At 36.2% G+C, this 21,938-nt stretch overlaps 1 protein-coding gene across 1 annotated transcript in view; it reads right to left on the bottom strand.

The window, feature by feature from the left end:
- The window catches only part of LOC133327780 (E3 ubiquitin-protein ligase hyd-like), a 60,892-nt gene extending 41,630 nt beyond the window's left edge, over positions 1-19,262 (bottom strand). Inside the window, exons 1-3 of the mRNA XM_061536318.1 lie at positions 19,161-19,262; positions 17,549-17,670; positions 17,405-17,472 (exon numbers count right to left, since the gene is read on the bottom strand). Of these exons, the coding sequence (XP_061392302.1) occupies positions 17,405-17,472; positions 17,549-17,670; positions 19,161-19,262 (292 nt within the window). The remainder of the gene's footprint in view (positions 1-17,404; positions 17,473-17,548; positions 17,671-19,160) is intronic.
- Between the last annotated feature and the right edge of the window lie 2,676 nt (positions 19,263-21,938).

Raw genomic sequence — 21,938 nt, 5'->3', positions numbered from 1 at the left:
TCGATTTCATACAAATGGTAAACCAAAGAATTCAAGTCTCGTCGATTGACATGTAATTTTTCATGGATTTCAGAATGGTATGTGTATGGATTTTTGAATTGGTAGATCACACATTTACTTTCGCCCGATTCCATTTCAAATGTCCTCTAATAACGATATGTCTGTTCTATATACAAGATAAAGTATATATTAGCATCTCTTCGATGTGCCCAATGTGGTGAAGGGCATTCTACTGGTTTTATTTTTGATTTTTGCTATCACTCCCTTAGGCAGTTTTGGTCAGCGGGGATTCAAATCCTAAATATGGGTATTTTGTCTAGACTCACAATTCCCTCAGATTGAAAATTTTGGGTTTGTTTGTATAAATATTATCGGATATTTTCTTATCCCATTCAAATCGATATCTTTGCTTCCCATTAAAATCCTCGGCTGACATCCCTACTCAGACTCACTACATCACACTGCCGTCACAAATAACATACGTTTCGAATAAAAGTAACGCCCAACACTTATGGCAAAACATATCGCAATTTAACATTTAACAGGAACACTAATGAAAACAACAACATTAATAACGAAAACAGCAACAACAACAACGACGACGACAAAACGGCAGTAACATCAGTAAATGTGACGTCAAATAAAGGCAGACCGTACATAAATATTAAACTCTTATGGCCGAAATTAATGAAAAGCCAAAATGAATGAAAAAAGGAAACACACATGCGAACACCAGAGAACGCCCACCAGCCACACCCCCAAGCTTTGGTCATAATATTGGCCAGCAAGGCAAATAAAAACCATAGAAGAATAAATAAATAAAATAGCGTCAAAAGAAACTGCTATTGAATTTATTTTTTTCTACTTTTTCTTCTCATTTGGTCATCCATTAAGAGAGGAGGGAGGACAGGACGCACAAGAGAAAATGTACCTGGCAAGTAATGTAAGGAATGGAAATTACACTACTGCTGACGACCTTATGTTACCCTTCAATACAGCGAACGGACATAAGCAACAAAAAAACTGAAACTGAAATGCATTCATGCTTTCCCCCCATTCACGATAGTGGACGTGCACCACTTGGTCATTATGGTTATTGGGAAACTGCAAAATGCAATAAATTACACGATATGCAGGAATTCCGTTGAGTTGTTTGTTACATGTGTGTGTGTGTGTGCGTATTTGTGTGTTTCAGTGAGCGTTATATTTAATTGTTTTTCTTATTATTTTGAATTTAATCGTAAATATTTTCTTAACGCCAATTTAAGATATTTTTCTACCCAATCGAATGATAAAATTTTGGGGTATCCTTATTACATTTGTAATGGAAATGTTAGGACAATTTAAAACAATTTTGAATGGGTCTTGATTAATAGAGTCATAAATTAATGGCTATTACTTTTTCAATTGCCGAAATTTCGTACAAAATAAACGCCTTTTTATGTAACCCAAGTCAAATTGGAATTGCTAACATTTTTATATCCCCCGAATTTAAACATTTGTAAAATATTGAAAATTTTTCAAATCGAGTTTGGCGTTTTATATGTTACTTATTTTATGAAATTAGTCAGAAAGTATGGCATATGTAGATACTTATATTGCTTTTTTTAAACGTTTTTCCAGGTCTGAAAGGTAAGTTCGCATATGACTGGATCGACCAATTTTACCCTCACCCTCTCTGTCACTATTTACTCTTGATAAAAAAATATTTACTAAATTGTACGTCTAAATTAATTAAACCGCGAAACATATTTGCATTTCCACGAATTTAGTATCGAGCTATTTTGATTGCACCACGTCGTAGTTGGTAGTGTACCATTCCTTTAAGCCTTCATTTGGCAATTATTGAGAATTGTCAAAATATTTATTTTTATACCCTACACAACTATGTTGTCAGGGTATTATAGCTTTGTGCCGCCCCAAAAGTTTGTAACGCCGCGAAATATTGGTCCTAGACCCACCTTTAAGTATACCGATCGTCATATCTCGACTAGCTGAGTCGATCTAGACATGTGTGTCCGTCCGTCCGTCCGTCCGCCTGTCCATTATAATTTGTAAACACGATACAGGCCACAGTTATGGACCAAACTTCATGAAATTTTGCATGTAGGATGGGTTCTGGCCAATGAAGACCCCTATTGTTTTTGGGATAGATCGGTTAATATTTAGGGGATGAAATGGACCAAATACTAAATTTTTATCGGTTTTTCTGGTCGCTCCAGAGGCCGCAACAATGGTCCGAACATCGTGAAATTTTACATGGAGAAGGGGATCGGGCCAAAGAATAACCATGCCTGTTTTTATAGAGATCTGTCAATATTTAGCGGGTCAAATGGACCCTGACTTTTGTGTGAAAAATGACAAAATTTGTTGATATTATATCCAAGAGGAGTGGTTGACCTTTAAATTGAGACCAATTATATTGTTGTATGTGCTCGGATGTGGGAGTTACACCTAAATATTTACAGGTAACTCCATATTCGTATGTTATTTAGTAACCCATTATCACTCTGGAGAGCGGAACTATAGCGCTGATCGCTTTGAAATGTTCCATGAGATTCCAGTTATGGTCAAGGACATCGTCTATAATTTTCGGTGCTGATCAGATAATAATTTTGGAATGAAGTAGACCGAAAACTTAATTTTTTGTGTTATTTTCGAGGCGATCATAGACCTCAAATGAAAGCCGAACATCACAACACAACCCACGGTGAAGGGAATCTGGACAATAGCTGTACTGAATACTCGTAATATTCGGAAAATATGTCAGTGTGAGGAAGAAGGGGCAAATATCACGAAATATTGCCCAGTCTCGGAATAAACATCCGCAGAAAATTTGAGTTCCGTGGTAGTTGTGTAGGGTATCGTATGGTCGGACCCGTCCGACTATACTGCTCCGCTCACTGTTTTTTTTTTTTTGACTCTTTCTATAGGCCACAATTGAAAGCCCAACATCACAACATAACCCACGTTAAAGAGAATCTGGACAAGTACAGCCCTCGTCTACTGAATATTGCTAAAATTTGTTGACCTTTAGTCTGGTGTCAAGAGGGTGCAAATATCGCAAAGTTAGATTTTCGTGGATGTTGTGTAGGGTATTATATGGTCGGCCCCGTCCGACTATACTGCCCCGCTTACTGGTTTTCAATTGGATTGATATTGTTTTTAAACTACTATATGTGAAACTACAAAAAAACTGTGGGAAATGTATCATTGAATGTGCAAAATGTATGTACATTTTGGGACAGATGCAAGAATGGAAAATCAGACGACATTCTGAGTCGAGTTCGTGTCCATTCAGTTAATTCTGATTGTAAGATCCATGCCCTAGATTATTTCGTTTGAAAATAATAATAATAGTTCCATAATACAGTTGTTCCTTAGGTACCTTAGAGTAAAAACTTCAACATGCCGAAAATCAAACGGAAATATATGGCGTATTTTTAATACGTTAAGTGCATAATTTCGGGGAAGAAGTTTTTCATTCAAAAGAATCCGGTATGCCAAATTATAGGCAACTCTATAAGAAAATTCGGTCAGAGTCTTTATAATGTGATGGGACCCGTATGTAGGAGCTATATAAAAACTTGGACCTAAATAGAAATATTTAGGCAAAAAATGTGTTTTACCTTCCAATATCCTGGAATATTGCATACTAGCATATTTGCGCCACTTTGTTGGCAAATGTGAGAATTATTTAAAAATTTCTAAAGCTAATCTACATACCCACCAATATTGACCATAATTAAAATGTTAGTACAATTTAGTTCCTTAGTGCAATTTAGTTCCAAATTTAACGATTCGAGCTATCTAGGTTCACCTAAATCTTAATTTTACCAAATTTAGTACACATTAATAGAAATCCAATAAAACCCATATTTTCTAATTCCAAGATTACAGTCCGATCCTTCACTAAATATTTAGAACACATTACTCCACAACGTCTAACATAGCCCAATCCTCCTAAATTCAAATTTCAAGATTCCAGCTCTATCGGTTCTAATCCACATTTGGTACCACTTACTACACATTAGTACAATCGTCCAAAACTTCTTGCCAATTTCTTCTATGAATTCGTCAAAACTACCTATATCATACAACCAATAAAAATTTTGTTTCTCGATTTCAGGATTACAATTCTATCGATTCACCCTCAATTTAAATTGCACCAATTTTAGTACACATTAGCATGCATTTTCAAACATTCCTACTCCTCAACAATGCTCCTAACTCAAAATTTCAGGATCTCAGCACTATAGGTTCACCCAAATTGTAAATTATAAAATGTTAGTACCATTTAGTATCCCAATCGGTACTAATACACAAATCCTACACTTCACCAATAACCTTATTTGCAAATATCAGTGTTGTAGCTCTATCGGTTCATCCAAATACACATTCGGTACTATTTAGCATACATTAGTAAAAATTTCCAAAACTTCCTACATATCCCAATCCTACACCTTAACAGTAACCCTAACTCCAATTTTCAGGATTCTAACTCTATCGGTTCACCCAAAATCCAAATTGAACCAAATATAGTACTATATAGTACCTTTCGTGCACATAAGTACAAATTTTTAAAACTACCTACATATCGCTACACTCCGACGGTAATGGTAATTTCATTTCAGGATTCCAGCTTCATTCGTTTCTCTAAATTCAAGTTGTACCAAATTTAGTACAATATAGTACTTTTCGTATACATGAGTACACACTTCCAAAACCATATCTTTATATCGACCTTACTTCTCAACCTAGTTTCGTATTCCAAATTAAATGTTTTTAGCTCTATCCGTTCACATGCTACAAAATTTTACAAAATTTAGTACATTTTAATACATTTCGGATACTTATAGTTCGAATTTCCAAAAACCCTTTGGTAAATATATCGTAAACTCTATCAATGACCCTCAATCCAAATCAGATTTCTAGCTCTACTGGTTCGCCAAATACAAATGATACCATATTTAGTACTTTTCGTTACGTTCTAGTACGAATTTCCAATCACCCAGCCTTATCTGTCACCTTTGGACCAAAATTTCAAGATTCTAGCTTCGGTCGTTTCCTCTGGGCGTTGATGAATCGATAAGTCAGTCAGTCAGTCAATCACTTTACTCTTTTATTAGTATAGATTATAACTACTATTTAATATTAATATTTGGTAGGTTGATTTGACACCACATTATAAAGTAACAAACAATCAGCAATACCTTTGTATGGGGACAAACCCGGAAACTAGGACCAATATTGATAATGTTTGGTAAGGAGATTTTGTATAAAATAATAGCTTACCAAATATTGTGGGTAACCCAATGAGTGTACCAATATTGAAAATTTTTAGTAGGATCCATTCTACCAGATACAAAAACCAAATATCAAATTACACCTGATTTCGTTTAAAAACGTGGTCAAACCCCCCAAAGCATTGAATAATGTGGGGTATTTCGGAAGCTTGGACGAATATTGTTAGTATCATTTTCTACTTAATGATCATGTAAAATATAAAATTACAGCCAAATGCCGAATATTAAGGGAACCCCACCCATTCTCGATTTTAATTTTTCAAGATTTTCAATGGGCTGGTAAATCAATACCAATGCTTGTTATGGTTTGTAACTTTGTACATATATATTTGAAGATTTAAAAGAGAAGAAAAATAATTTACAAAAATTTTTATTATTGTTTTGTTGTTGTTTTTTTTTGTAATTAAAGAAAAGTCCTTATTTTTGATGGCGGGCATGATAACTCATCACTGGAACATCGGAATCCGAAAATTCCAACGCTGTTAGAAAGAGTACATGTCTGGCTCTCGTATGAACTAGGATTATTGACTTCGCTCTAAAATTAACAAAATGGTGGACCTTTGAAAAAATATTTTTGGAAAATCGCCAATTTTTTACCAAAAACCAAGTTAAAAAATATATCTTCAAGAGTTCTTGAGATTTTCACTTGAAATTTTGTAGAGACATTCTTTAATCAGTGTAGATTCGAAATGTATCAACAAAAATTTTGACCCCGAGAATGGGGGGGTCCCCTTAAGGGATAACGTTATATGAGGGCTACACGGATACTTGGGCCAGTAGGGAGATTTTCTGCTCAATAAGTATCCCTAATATTAAATTAGAAGCAATTCTTTTGAAAAACGTACCCAAAAACTTCAAAATATCGAATATTGGGAGCTATCCTAAAATGTGAACCAATATTGGGTGCTATCCTAAAAAGTGAACCAATATTGGGCATATTAAAATTTTCCATATTAAAATTTTCTAAAAATTTTAGTAATAAAGTATGTACAAATTTCAAAGCTCTATCTTAAATCGTGGAGGGCATAAAAAAATTACTTCTACCGTTATGTGGAAGTCTTATAAATATATTGGGAAAATTAATTAATATCGAAAGTCAAACATATATGTGCTTTTAAATTTATCTATCTATACTAATAAAAGAGTAAAGTGATTGACTGACTGACTGATTTAACGATTCATCAACGCCCAGACGAAACGGCTGAAGCTAGAATCTTGAAATTTTGGGTGAGGGTCACTCTTGGTCCAAATGTGACAGATAAGGCTGGGTTTTTAGAAATTCGTACTAGAACGGTACGAAAAGTACTAAACAGTACTGAATGTGATACCATTTGTATTTGGCGAACCGGTGGAGCATGAACTCTGAAATTCGGGTTGGTGGTCGTTGATTGAATGTAGGATAGATGTACTAAAGGGTTTTTGGAAATTCGAACTATAACTATCCGAAAAGTACGAAAATGTACTAAATTTGGTACAATTTCGTAGCATGTGAATGGATAGGGCCAAAAACTTGAAATGTGGAATGCGAATTAGAATTGAGATGTAGAGTCTATTTAATGAGATGGTTTTGAAAGCGTGTACTCATGTGTACGAAAGGTACTATATGGTACTATATTTGGTACAAATTTAATATCTATACTAATAAAAGAGTAAAGTGATTGACTGACTGATTTAACGATTCATCAATGCCCAGACGAAACGGCTGAAGCTAGAATCTTGAAATTTTGGGTGAGGGTCACTCTTGGTCCAAAGGTGACAGATAAGGCTGGGTTTTTGGAAATTCTGACTAGAACGGTACGAAAAGTACTAAATGTGATACCATTTGTATTTGGCGAACCGGTGGAGCTAGAACTCTGAAATTTGGGTTGGTGGTCGTTGATTGACTGTAGGATAGATGTACTAAAGGGTTTTTGGAATTTCGAACTATAACTGTCCGAAATGTACTAAATTTGGTACAATTTCGTAGCATGTGAATGGATTGAGCTAAAAAAGTGAAATTTGGAATGTAAAACAACGTTGAGAAGTAGGGTCGATATGAGGAGAGTTTGGAGAACGTGTACTCATGTGTACGAAAAGTACTATATGGTACTATATTTGATACACATTTGATTTGGAGGTACAAATCGAGCTGGAATCCTGAAAATTGAAATTAATTTAGAGTCAGGATTCATTTTAAGAAAATAATACTTATGGGTACTAAATGGTACTAAATTTGGTACAATTTGAATTGTTGGTGAACCGATAGAGTTGGAATCCTGAAATTTTGATTTAGGATCACCGTGTAGCTGTAGAATTAGGGTATGTAGGAAGTTATGGAAATTGGTACTACTATGCACTAAATTTAGTACAATTTGAATTGTGGTGAACCGATAGAGTTGGAATCCTAAAATTTTGGTTTAGGATCACTGTGGAGGTGTAGAATTAGGGTATGTAGAAAATTTTGGAAATTGGTACAACTATGTACTAAATTTAGTACAATTTGATTTGTGGGTGAACCGATAGAGGTGGAATCCTGAAACTTGGTTTTAGGATCAGTGTGGGGGGTATGATTGGGGTGTGTAGAATGTTTTAGAAATTCGTACTACTGTGTACTAAATTTGGTACAATTTAAATTGTGGGTGAACCGATAGAGTTGGAATCCTGAAACTTGGATTTAGTATCACTCTGGGGGTGAAGGTTTGGGTTAAGTAGGAAGTTTTTTAATAATGGTCAATATAGGGTTTTAAATACACCCCACATTCGCTACATTCGCTAACGAAGTAGCGGGTATATGCTAGTCAAATATAAATTTATTTTCCACGAATTCAATTAATGAAAACTTATATCCACCGAAACTTTTGAAGGTAAAAATAGCAACCTGAAAAACATCAAATTTTAGATATTCAGTAATGTAATGTTACAAACAAATCTAAAATGACGAAAATTTAGCATCAAGAATATTTTTCAATAGGCCAACTACTTTTAGGGGAAACATATAACACTGTATATTAAGTTATATTAATAATTCCCTTGTTTCGGAATTTTTATTCCTTTAATGAAATGTATGGAAGCTCGAAAGCTGTGTTTCAAACTATTTCGTTGTGAAAATATATATTGAAGATGTTAAATGGGACTACCAGGCTTAATTTGACATTGTTAATGAATAATTGTAAAATTCACAGCTGAATGTAAATGTATTTCTTGTACATTACCAGAAACTAAAAGTAAGACTCAATAAACTGTGACATTTAACAAGTTACATCATGTATTCGGGTGAAATGCCATAAAAGTACTTAGCAAATGCTAGTTAGAATAATTGGTCATAAGCCAGAGTGGCGGGTGGAGGGGAGTGGAGTTCGCAAAATTTAATTCCAAGTCACAAGATGCCATAATAGGTGAATAAACTACCATTACATGTGGTACCTTTTGGAGCAGTAACAAGACATTGTCGGCAAAGTAAGTAATCTGCACCGAGGATACATGTGGTTCAGAGAGAATAATAAAACACATTAACTAAACAATTTATGAAGAAGTCAAACATATCCCATTGCAAAATGTTACACACACACCTACATATATACGCACAACTATTACGAAAGACAGGCATACACATGTGGATATTTTCTATTCGTATTTTGGCCCCTTAATTTACAACAAATTATCGACAGAAACATCATTTAAGTTTAATTGAAGTTCCAGTTGTTGTTGTTGTTGTTGTTGTTGTGAAATTAAAGGGAATAACATTAAACGTAATTTTACATATGATTAGGACATCCGGTAGAATTTTACTTACCCTTACTATGTACGAACACCCCCGCATTCCGCCTGGCCACAGAAGTCGGCAAATACAAATCCAATATTGTCTTATCTATTAGAGACAATGGCATATGGGGATGTTTCCACCCATAAAAGAAATCATAGACTGGACAAAAGGAAGCAAAGTTGAAGGGGGGTTTCTTCTGAAGAATTGTATTTCCCTGTTTCCAGTGTACGGTTCGAATCATTTGTACCTTTATATAAGTGGTGTGTGAGTGTGTGTCCATAATGTTTTCATACAGAAATGCTACCAAGGGTCGGATGGCAAACACAAGGGAGAATATAAAAGAAATCTTTATTGTCTGCCATAATGACTTTCATTACGACGAAGGAACGAACATTCATTTGCTCCCTCATTCGTACAATCATTCGTTCAATTGCGCACAAATATTGAATGTCACCGAACAAAATAATACACAATGTCGCAAAATTATCTCCGTTAAATATCAAAGCGTTACGAATGTATAAATTAATTATTCCCGGGTCCCTTTACCCAATCAGCATAATATTTTTTCAGGAATTGAATTGAGAAAAATAACTAACAAACTAATATTCGTTCTGGCGAAATTGCGGAATTTAATGTTGTCCTCCATGCAGACACAAGTCAAATAGCCGGCAAGTAAGTATATTTATTAAATTCGACATAATCCTGAAACGTGTGAGGTTAAATGGTATAATTTATTATGCAATTTTCTTTATTTTGATTAGAATGTCTGGGAGTACATAGTGTTCCTAGCCAGATGACCGGAGCTCAAAGCAATACCCGGTAATGGAAAAAAATATTGCCATAGCTCACAGCTAACTATTAGTTATAATCGATGAGGAACACAGCACATATTTTATTAAGAATAATACTGACATGGAAGAGAAACGGTACAAATTGATTATTTGCTAGTCATAAAACCTGACTTGATTCCGAATAATTAAGTGGAGTAAATAAAACTAATCACAAGTAAAACCGATGTTAATTTCGGTCCGGCCGAACTTCTTATACCCTCTACTATGAGGATGACAATCTTAAATAAATGTAGGCTCCTAGGAGAAAATTCATGTTATGATAAGACCTTTAACATACCGCAAAATACGTGAGAAAAAGGTGATGAAAATTTTCAAAAGATCTAATTGTGGGGTACCATTCTATGGGGCTATAATAAAAAAGAGATCAATATTTTTATACCCTTCACCACACTGTGGTACAGGGTATTATGTCTTTGTGCATATGTTTGTAACAGGCAAAAATAATAGAGATAGACCCATGGTTCCTTTTAAGAATATACATAGAATCACTTTCTAAGTCGATTTATGCATGTCCGTCCGTCCGTCCGTCTGTCCATGTTAAATTGTAAACAAAGTACAGGTCGCATTTATGATCCGAATTGGATGAAATTTGGCATAGGTCACTTATTCGGTCCAAGGACGAACCCTATTGAAATTGGGAAAAATCGGTTCATATTTAGATATAGCTCCCATATATATATTTAACCGATTTAATGTAAACGGTCCCTATATATCTTTCGATTTGCACGAAATTTGGTACAGCCTAATCATTTAGGTCTAGAATGATGTCTGCCAAGTTTCGTGAAAATCGGTCCAGATTTAGATATAGCGCCCATATATAGTTTCGTCCGATTTCATGTAAATGGTGCCCCAAAGTCCCTATATATCTTTCGATTTGCACGAAATTTGGTATAACGTACTGAATTGAGCCTAGACTGATGTCTGCCAAGTTTCGTGAAAATCGGTCCAGATTTTGATATAGCTCCCATATATAGTTTCGTCCGATTTCATGTAAATGGTGCACCAAAGTCGCTATATATCTTTCGATTTGCACGACATTTGGCATAACGTACTTAATTGAGCCTAGAGTGATGTCTGCATTGTTTCTTGAAAATTGGTCCAGATTTAGATATAGCTCCCATATATAGTTTCGTCCGATTTCATGTAAATGGTGCCCCAAAGTCCCTATATATCTTTCGATTTGCACGAAATTTGACATAACGTACTGAATTGAGCCTAGACTGATGTCTGCCAAGTTTCGTAAAAATCGGTCCAGATTTTGATATAGCGCCCATATATAGTTTCGTCCGATTTCATGTAAATGATGCCCCAAAGTCCTTATATATCTTTCGATTTTCACGAAATTTGGTATAACGTACTGAATTGAGCCTAGAGTGATGCCTGCCAAGTTTCGAGAAAATCGGTCCAGATTTAGATATAGCGCCCATATATAGTTTCGTCCGATTTCATGTAAATGGTGCCCCAAAGTCCCTATATATCTTTGGATTTGCACGAAATTTGGCATAACGTACTGAATTGAGCCTAGACTGATGTCTGCCAAGTTTCGTGGAAATCGGTCCAGATTTAGATATAGCTCCCATATATAGTTTCGTCCGATTTCATGTAACTGGTGCCCCAAAGTCCCTATATATCTTTCGATTTGTACGAAATTTGGCATAACGTACTGAATTGAGCCTAGACTGATGTCTGCCAAGTTTCGTAAAAATCGGTCCAGATTTAGATATAGCTCCCATATATAGTTTCGTCCGATTTCATGTAAATGGTGCCCCAAAGTCCCTATATATCTTTCGATTTGCACGAAATTTGGCATAACGTATTGAATTAAGCCTAGAGTGATGCCTGCCAAGTTTCGAGAAAATCGGTCCCGATTTTGATATAGCGCCCATATATAGTTTCGTCCGATTTCATGTAAATGGTGCCCCAAAGTCCCTATATATCTTTCGATTTGCACGAAATTTGGTATAACGTACTGAATTGAGCCTAGACTGATGTCTGCCAAGTTTCGTGAAAATCGGTGCAGATTTTGATATAGCTCCCATATATAGTTTCGTCCGATTTCATGTAAATGGTGCACCAAAGTCGCTATATATCTTTCGATTTGCACGACATTTGGCATAACGTACTTAATTGAGCCTAGAGTGATGTCTGCATTGTTTCTTGAAAATTGGTCCAGATTTAGATATAGCTCCCATATATAGTTTCGTTCGATTTCATGTAAATGGTGCACCAGATATATCTTGCGATTTGCACGAAATTTGGTATAACGTACTGAATTGAGTCTATAATGTCTGTCAAGTTTCGTGAAAATAGGTCAAGTTTTAGATAAAGCTCCCATATATAGTTTCGTCCGATTTCATGTAAGTGGTGCACCAAAGCCCCTATATATCCTTCGATTTGCACGAAATTTGTTATAACGTACTTAATTGAGCCTAGAATGATGTCTGCCTAGTTTCATGAAAATCGGTCCAGATTTAGATATAGCTCCCATATATAGTTTCGTCCGATTTCATGTAAGTGGTGCACCAAAGTCCCTATATATCCTTCGATTTGCACGAAATGTGGCATAACGTACAGAATTGAGCCTAGAGTGATGTCCGCCATGTTTCGAGAAAATCGGTCCAGATTTCTATATAGCTCCCACATGTAGTTACGTCCGATTTCATGTAAATGGTGCACCAAGGTCGCTATATATCTTTCGATTTGCACGAAATTTTGCATAACGTACTGAATTGAGCCTAGAGTGATGTCTGCCTTGTTTCGTGAAAATCGGTCCAGATTTAGATATAGCTCCCTTTTATTATAGACTGATTTTAAGTAATCGACGCACCATGTAACCAATAGGAACAAAACGTTATGAAATTAGTATAACCTAACCTGTGACAAGTTTGTTTGAAATCGCTTAATATTTGGATATAGCTTCCATATATATTTTCGTCCGATTTCAAGTAAACTGGGCAAAAACTCCAATCTGACTAACGATTGACATCAAATTTTGCACAACGTACAAAATTGAGCATAGAATTACGTAGTAGCGTTTTTTCTAAGTATAGACATAGCCCAACGGATGACCTATTTATATTTGTTTGAAGTCGATTTACATACTTTATGGATAGATCTAGTTAGATTCACATTTAGATAAATATCACATATTTTATTTCATCCACTTTCATGTTAATAGTCCTGTTTAATATACCCATAGTGGTGAAGGGTATCATATAGTCGGCCCCGTCCGACTTTACTACTTTCCTTACTGGTTTGGTATATTTTTTGGCAGTGAGATTTAACACCCCATGAGAATAAACTCAGTAAGGAAAATAGTAAAGTCGGACGGGGCCGACTATATGATACCCTTCATCACTTTGGGTATATTCTACATACGTATCCTAACAATTTCATATCAATTTCCGAAAATTAGCACACATCACTGTAGGCTTAATTCAGTACGCTGTGCCAAATTTCGTGCAAATCGAACGAAAATATATATGGGAGCTATATCTAAATCTGAACCGATTTTCACGAAACATAGCAGACATCATTCTACTCTTAATTCAGTACGTTGTGCCAAATTTCGTGCAAATCGAAATATATTTAGGGACTTTGGTGTACCATTTACCTTAAATCGGACGAAAATATATATGGGAGCTATATTTAAATCTGAACCCATTTTCACGAAACTTAGCACACATCATTCTAGGCTTAATTCAGTACGCTGTGCCAAATTTCGTGCAAATCGAACGAAAATATTTATGGGAGCTATATTTAAATCTGAACCGATTTTCACGAAAGTTAGCAGACATCACTCTACTCTTAATTCAGTACGTTGTGCCAAATTTCGTGCAAATCGAAATATATTTAGGGACTTTGGTGCACCATTTACCTTAAATCGGACGAAAATATATATGGGAGCTATATCTAAATCTGAACCGATTTTCACGAAACTTAGCAGACATCATTCTACTCTTAATTCAATACGTTGTGCCAAATTTCATGCAAATCGAAAGGTATTTAGGGACTTTGGACACCATTTTCCTTAAATCGGACGAAAATATATATGGGAGCTATATATAAATCTGAACAGATTTGCATGAAACTTATCACACATCATTCTAGGCTTAATTCAGTACGCTGTGCCAAATTTCGTGCAAATCGAATGATATTTAGGGACTTTGGTGCATCATTTACCTTAAATCGGACGAAAATATATATGGGAGCTATATCTAAATCTGAACCGATTTTTCCCAATTTCAAAAGGGTTTGTCCTTGGGTCAAATAAGTGACCTATGCCAAATTTCATCCAATTCGAATCATAAATGCGACCTGTACTTTGTTTACAATTTAACATGGACAGACAGACAGCCGGACGGACGGAGATGCATAAATCGACTCAGAAAGTGATTCTATGGATATTCTTAAAAGGAACATGGGTCTATGCACAAAGACAAACATATGCACAAAGACATAATACCCTGTACCACAGTGTGGTGAAGGGTATAAAGATTCGGAGATCGAACTCATTATATTTGACCTGTACTTTTGCGTACCAACCCTTCTTGGCACTGAAACATCTACTCCAAATTTGTTGGCACTAATTTTTTTCCACGTATAATTTGTGGAACTCGTCTTCTCCATTTATACCCTTCACTGCACTGTGGTGCAGGGCACGAACACTGTTGAAATTGATTTAGATATAGCTCCCATATATATTTTCGTCCGATTTAATGTTAATGGTACACCAAAGTCCATATATATCTTTTGATTGGTACGGAATTTGGCATAGCGGTTCAGATTTAGATATAGCTCCGATTTTAGTGTCAACGTTTTTTTTTTTTTTCAATCGATACAACATTTTGTACAACGTATCTAACTGGGATGAAATCAGTTCAAAATTAGCTACCATATATGTTTTCGTTCAAATTTACATAAGTTTGTCTGATTGAAACAACATTTTACACAACGTATCGAATTCGGAAAAAAATAAGTACTAACAAGTATGTATGAAATCGATTCAAATATAGCTGTAAATGATGGATCAAATGCCCAATGTTTATACGATTGCGGCGAGTTGTGAAATTGAACCTAGAACATAGCGTTCTCTAAAGATTGGTGCAGATGCAAATATAGTTTCCATATATTAGGTTGGGGAAAAAGAAATCCGGACTTGGCACCAAGCTTCTTTAATGACAAAAAATTGTATCGACTACTACGGTTTTTTGCAAATAGAGAGCAGGACTTCTATGAGAGAGGCATTATGAAGTTACATTTAAAATGGCAACAAATCATACAACAAAATGGTGCATATTTGTCCCGGACATTCCTAAGGATATTAAATAAAGTCCTATAGTTCATATTAAAAAAATGGAATTTTTCTTCCTCAACCTAAGTCAAAAATAACTGACTTCATGTTAATTGTCCACCAAATAATGAACTGGTGTTCAATTCAGATTAAACCTTTCACAGGGCGCTGTACTGCAGCATAATGAGTAGTTTGATTTAAATCGATTTCCATCGATTTCATTGTATAAATAAAATGGAGTTTTGCATTGGTTGGAGAGACATATCTATGGATTGAGTTTAGTCGATTTACATATAGATACAAATCATATATTTAATTTAGCCCAATTTCATGTCAATGGCCCTTCAAAAATGCGACGTGGTAAATGGTATTACATAGTCGGCTGCGTCCGATTTTACTACTTTCCTTACTTTTTTAGCATCACCCGATATAACGGTAGACCCCCTTTGTAAGTATTTTGAGGACTATAGGGGAATTTTCCTATTATAGTAGCTGTAATTTGGCATTCCAGGATATTGAAGTTCCTAGTCCAATTTCTAACCTGTAATTGGGATATTACGAACATGAACAGCCTGCTAACACATAGCCTTTGGGGACTATGTTCCGACCGATGTATGCAAGTTAAAGGTTCTAGACGAATTTGCCATTAATATCTTTAATTTTGTAAAACCCCCTAGCAAACAATTTACTAGATGATGATTATTAGTATAAAGTTTTTGGTCCGCCGAAAAGAAAGTAAAAATCTATTAATAATTTTGGTATCACAGAGTCTCGTCGTCCGACTTTACTGCTTTACCCATAGACTGATGTTTGCTTGTTAATTGTTTGAATGAACATTTTAAATTTTTTGATTGCTGTGAATACAAGTTCAACCTCAGTCCATCCACTGCTGTGTAACTACTTACCATACCCAAAGTGTTCCGCACGTAACCTACGTGTGTTCATACATATTTTACTATGGCGACGCACCTTCGCCACACAATACCGATAAACAAATGTAGTAACCAGTAATAGCTCTCCACACCAGTCTGACATTAGTGCAAAACGCCACTATTCAAAAAAAGCAAATCAAGCTCAAATAGTCAACGTGAAAACGAAGCTGCGCAGCAAATTGAAACTTATAAAATATAAATAAATAAGTAGCTTTGAACGAGTGGCAGGCACCACATGAAACCGCATCAAAAACTAAAACTCTTCCGCGTCAATGTCAATCGACGTTCTTCTCACTTCCTCATCAGACATAGGCATACATAGGTGGGGTCGGTAAATCGATTCGAGACTGGACTTTGTGGTAAGTTTGTAGATGTTGAAAAGCTTGTTATGAACAAAAAAGCAACAAATGTGCGAACACCGCAACCAATTGGAATTGTATGCTGATATGTGTTCGAACTCGGCCGAGAAAAATGTTTTGTTGTTGAATAGCTTTAACACAAATTAACTAACACAGACACTGCAGCGACATACTAAGCGATTGCCCAATGCGCTGTTATTCGATTAACAAATATTTGATCGATGATTTAAAATATAAGATTTGAGTTCATTTGTCCGAAGTTCATTCTAAAGAATCGATTTTGGAGAAACAAGATGAAATTGATTATGAAAAATTTGTAGACATTTATTTTGCAAAAAAATGGGATTGAATAAAAATGCATTGTGTTTTCAGAAAACCACAAAGTTATAGATCTGTCCCCATGCTTTGCTGCATTAATTGTATCCTTCACCATAAAGTCCGTTGTTTACACTTCTAAGAAGTTTGCGGAGTATCGGTTCATATTTTCCTTAAGAGGAACAGATCTGAATGCAATCGGACCCTTACACATGCTGAGGATTGCCCATTAATATTTATTGGGTAGTTGAAAAGTCGCGTTTTATATACAGTACCAGACAGCCGTAATTCGTCTGTACACGGAAGCAAGACACGGTGCTCTCGAACGTTATTTTTGAGTGGTTGAAAGGCACTGATTTTATTGTAAAATATGCATCTCTAAGTACTACTTAAAATATTCTTGCTTATTCAAATCTCAAACACAAAATAATTATCAATAAACTATTTGTTCTAATAATAGGATTTAATCTGTGGATAATTTTCCCATCGTGTGCGTCAGTCTTATCAGCGTTGCATGTGGAATTTTCGACTCCTATCTTAAAACGCTCCAACGATCAAATCTTCTGTAATAAAAAATTCGGTTAAAATTTTTTTGAACATACTCACGACTGGCAAGAAGAGCTGTCAAATTAAATTTCTGTTCAAAGCAATTTGAACACGGGTGATAAGCGGGACTTGAAGAGAGTATAGGGAAAAATAACCGAGTGCCTATGATCCCAAGATCGACCAGGCTCCTTATTATACACTTACTAGGTTTTAGTGTCCATTATTGTTTCACGGCTTGAAGTCAGGGTACCGACTGTATTCGAACGGATCTTTGCCGAGTCTTTATCATGGTATGAGGCATGGTATGTCATGACTGACCTCAAACTCTACAAGAGCAGATTCAATTTTAAATTTATTCCCCAATGGCATCGATCGTTGCTAACGTACCACCGGACCTTCCTCCCTGTCACTCTCCACGACATCAATGCGAGCCAGGAGAGACAGACGGTTCTTTTTGATGGTCGACTTGAGTAAAACGGTTTCTTCGCCTCAGTCAGGAAGTATCCCGATCCATCTCAGAGAAAACTCACCCTTGACGGATGAGTAAGACGCTATGTACATTACTGTGAATTACACAGTGATGAGTCATCAAAGGTGATGAGAGAGAACGCAACCCCTGACGACCACTAAAGGTCCTAAAGAAATCCCTGCAAAAATATTTAACGGAAAGGTTTATTTCTTCAAATGATCAACGAACAGGACAGGGTCTCGAACACTGATAAAGAATTCTTTCTGATAAAGCGGAAGCTCAAATTTATTTCAAAGTTCTCTAGTATGCGAATATCTAATCTAAAGAATTCCGACGTCGCGTGTTACCCCTCTAACGGAGGAGAAGACAACCGCGAAAACGATCGCTTAAAAAGTTCTTGACACCATATTTTACTGCGAAAGATGTATAGGTATTGTCGATGTAACCTAGAAGGAGAGTTCATAGAAAGGTGGCCACGATGCAACCCCCTTCTGAGCAACAATACAAAAATCCAAATCCGCCTGTTGTTATGTTGTCAAAACCTGTGCCAAGTGGCGAACACGAAAAAGGAAGTGTTCGCGATAGCTTCATCGACTTCTACGGCAGCTCCAATTCTAGGAACCATACCACTAACACAACCAGTGGCTGTTAAGAGGATGAGGTCCTCGAATGAGCAGAAACACGCTGAAAGAGAGTCGGCTACGTCGATGGAGGCTTCTGCCAATAATGGTAAGGGAGTTGCGAAAGTAAAAACCCGCCGCCTCGAAGCAGTAATCCCAGATTCCGATACCTGTTGGAAATAATTGATAGAATTGACCACAATGCGTGTATCAGTGAATGAAGGACTTCTTCCTGAACGACGAAGTTTATCGACGGAACCTTCGGTTTAGCCAGGCCACATTTTACAAGGATCAAACTCATTACCAGTAAAACTAAGAAATTCTCGGACTTCCTTTGAAAAGTAATAAGCTGGCTGCCGTCGTGGTTCACCATATACCTGGGATTCAGAGGACGGTATTCAATCAAGTATTCGTTCAGCACTGCGCCAACTGCATTAGTATGAATGCTCTTCAGACCTGCTCAGTAGGCAACTTGATTTAGAAGTTCCCTTTTATAACGTTGGATCTCTCTATACATCATGCAGACTCTTCCTGACACACTGGTATGGGGAGTCTTATCCACCATATGCAACGAAAGCATGAGGGTGCCTCCTCATGACCCATTGGTGTCATGAGGAGCCACCCTGCTGCAGTTCTCATTACGGCGTTCTGACAGATCCGAATACTTCTCCATTGCGTAATACTAGTATTCGCAGATCACACTGTTAACGCATAGCTAGAAACTGACCGTTCTATAGTTTTGTAGGAGTTCAACAAGGTCGGTGCTGACGGCAATCGACTTGAGGACCTTCTTCATACTTTTCAAGTGTACATTCAATGGCATTCCCATCTTCGCAGTCCATGTGGTGAACAAGATTTCGTGGCAGATATTATCATATTCTTCTCGTGGAAGAAGGTTATTAACTCGACGAGATAGTGGTTCAACCACACACATATGTCCTCAACTATTGGACCCTATGCCATGATCGTAAAATCATCTGCATACGTAACGTTCTCCATTCGGTGTGGAGGGCGTGGAATACCGAAATGGTAGGGGTTAAACTGTTCCGGAGATATCTCTCCACCCTGCGGAACTCCTTGATTCACATAACGGGGTTTGGACTTCTTATTCCGGAACTCCACGTACGATTGGCGTCCAAACATATAGTTAATCATCGAACGTTTTAAACTTGATTTCCATTTTACTTTGTTACTTCTCGTTTCTTGTTAAAAAGTAACTATCGATTTATCTAACCTATTTCACATCATTATATTAAAAAGATCAAAGGGTCGACCCATGATGTATTTCACATCAAGTCGACATCAATGCATTTTCTGCAACTATTTATTATGCATTTTGACAGGATTTCAAATCAAATTTTAATTCACTTCAATCAACAACGAAACATTGTTGCATTCCCAGATCCCTGATTAGTGTTTTTTGGGCTCCTTGTGCGGCAACACCCTATTTAAAATCCAAATAAAAAAAATTGACTTTCCATATCCGCTGTTAGTTTGTGCAACACAACACAACACATTTTTGTCACACCATGTTACGTTCAATGGCTTGGAATGATCTGAGGGCTCATGTTACGAAACCGAATGGCCGGAATGTTGTTGAAAAATGCTGCCACAAAAGAAAACAACAACTGTCAGTCAACCAAAGTCAACGTCAACAACGTTGATAGGCAATGAATGGTGTTGATTGTGGTCGGCTCACTTTTACATCGTTGATGCAAAAGGGGAGCGGCAGGCAAGGTGTTGCTTGATTTTAGTGATTAGAAATACATACGTACGTACATACGTACAGTAATTGTTGGATATTTTAAACAGTATTTATTGCTGATTTGACTAAATAATGATGGGGCATCACAACCATTAACTCGGAATTAAAAATGTGTCTTAAATTAATTTGGAAACCATTTTTGAAGTTATACAGGGAGATTTTCTACTGCATGAGAATACAAAATATAAAACAAGTAAAAACGTTGTTAAGTTCGGCCCGGCCGAATATTTTATACCCTCCAACATGAGGATGCCAATAAAAATACAGTCAACGCCCGTTATAACGAATGAAATCAATATTTATAATAAACGGAAATCAATATTTATATTTTTGGTAGTGAGATTTGACATTGTGAAACCAAATTCTATTGAAAAACAAGTCCAAAATTCTCAAAACACCGCATTGGGTTAATATTAATAATTTTTACAGCCAATTTAATTGGAAAACGGGGCTACCCTTAAAGGTCAAAGGTCAATATAATTATTTTTAATACGAAAATGTTCTATACATTATGAACCCCAAATACAAATTTACAGCCATGTTGGTTGGAAAACCTGACCAAAATACCAAATATTGGGGGGGCTTTAGTGGCTACCCTGAAACTTGAGAAGCTGTACCAATACATATTGATAATTTTTAGTAGGAAGATTTACTATAATACCACGTCCCAAAATAACAAATTAGAACCAATTAGGTAGAAACACGTGCTCAAAGCCACCAAAATACCGAATATTGGAGCGTACCGTAATATGGGGGCTACCCCGAAACATAGGCCAATATTGATAATTTCTCGTAGGCAGATGTGATTGCAGAATTGAAGCCCAAATACCAATTTGCAGCTGATTCTTTTTAAATCTTTCAAAATACCGAAAAATCGGGGTTACTGTTATTTTGGGTTACCCTAAATTCTGGACCAATGGCATTCATATTCTAAAGGAATATTTGGACCCAATGAGAACCTAAGGTGGAAAATTACAGCCAATTCGATTGAATATTTAAGGGGTTTCGTTATATAGGGGCTATAACAAAACGCAGATCAATATACCCCATTTGCAATACTAAACCAGTAAGGAAAATAGTAAAGCCGGACGGGGCCGACTATATGATACCCTTCACCACTATGGGTATATAAAACAGGACTATTAACATGAAATTGGATGAAATAAAATATGTGATATTTATCTAACTTGAATCGACTTCAAACAAATATCAATAGGTCATCCGTTGGGCTATGTCTGTACTTCTACAAAAAGCAACTACGTAATTATATGTTCAATTTTGTACGTTGTGCAAAATATGATGTCAATCTGGCTTACATGAGGAGTTTGATGTCCAATTTACTTAAAATCGGGCGAAAATATATATAGAAGTTATATCCGAATATGAACCGATTTCAACGGAACTTGTCACAGGTTAGGTTATACTAATTTCAGTACGTTTTGTTCCAACCATATATTGGATCCTTGGTGCGTCAATTACTTGAAATCAATCTATAATATAAGGGAGTTATATCTAAATCTCAACCGATTTTCACGAAACTTGGCACACATCAGTCTGCACTAAACTCAGTACGCTATCGCCAAACATCGAGCAAATCGAAGGATATATACAGACTTTGGTACACCATCTTGACCGATTATAACGAAACTTGGCAGACATCATTGTAGGCTCAATTCAGTACGTAAATTTCGTGCAAATCAAAAGATATATGTGGACCATTTACATTAAATCGGACGAAAA

The sequence above is a fragment of the Musca vetustissima genome, unplaced genomic scaffold (assembly GCF_032173495.1).
Source record: "Musca vetustissima isolate MV318-11 ecotype Yass unplaced genomic scaffold, APGP_CSIRO_Mvet_v1 utg33277, whole genome shotgun sequence".
Lineage (NCBI taxonomy): Eukaryota > Metazoa > Arthropoda > Insecta > Diptera > Muscidae > Musca > Musca vetustissima.
The sequence above is the reverse complement of the archived record's forward strand: the minus strand, read 5'-3'. Positions and strand labels throughout refer to the sequence as shown.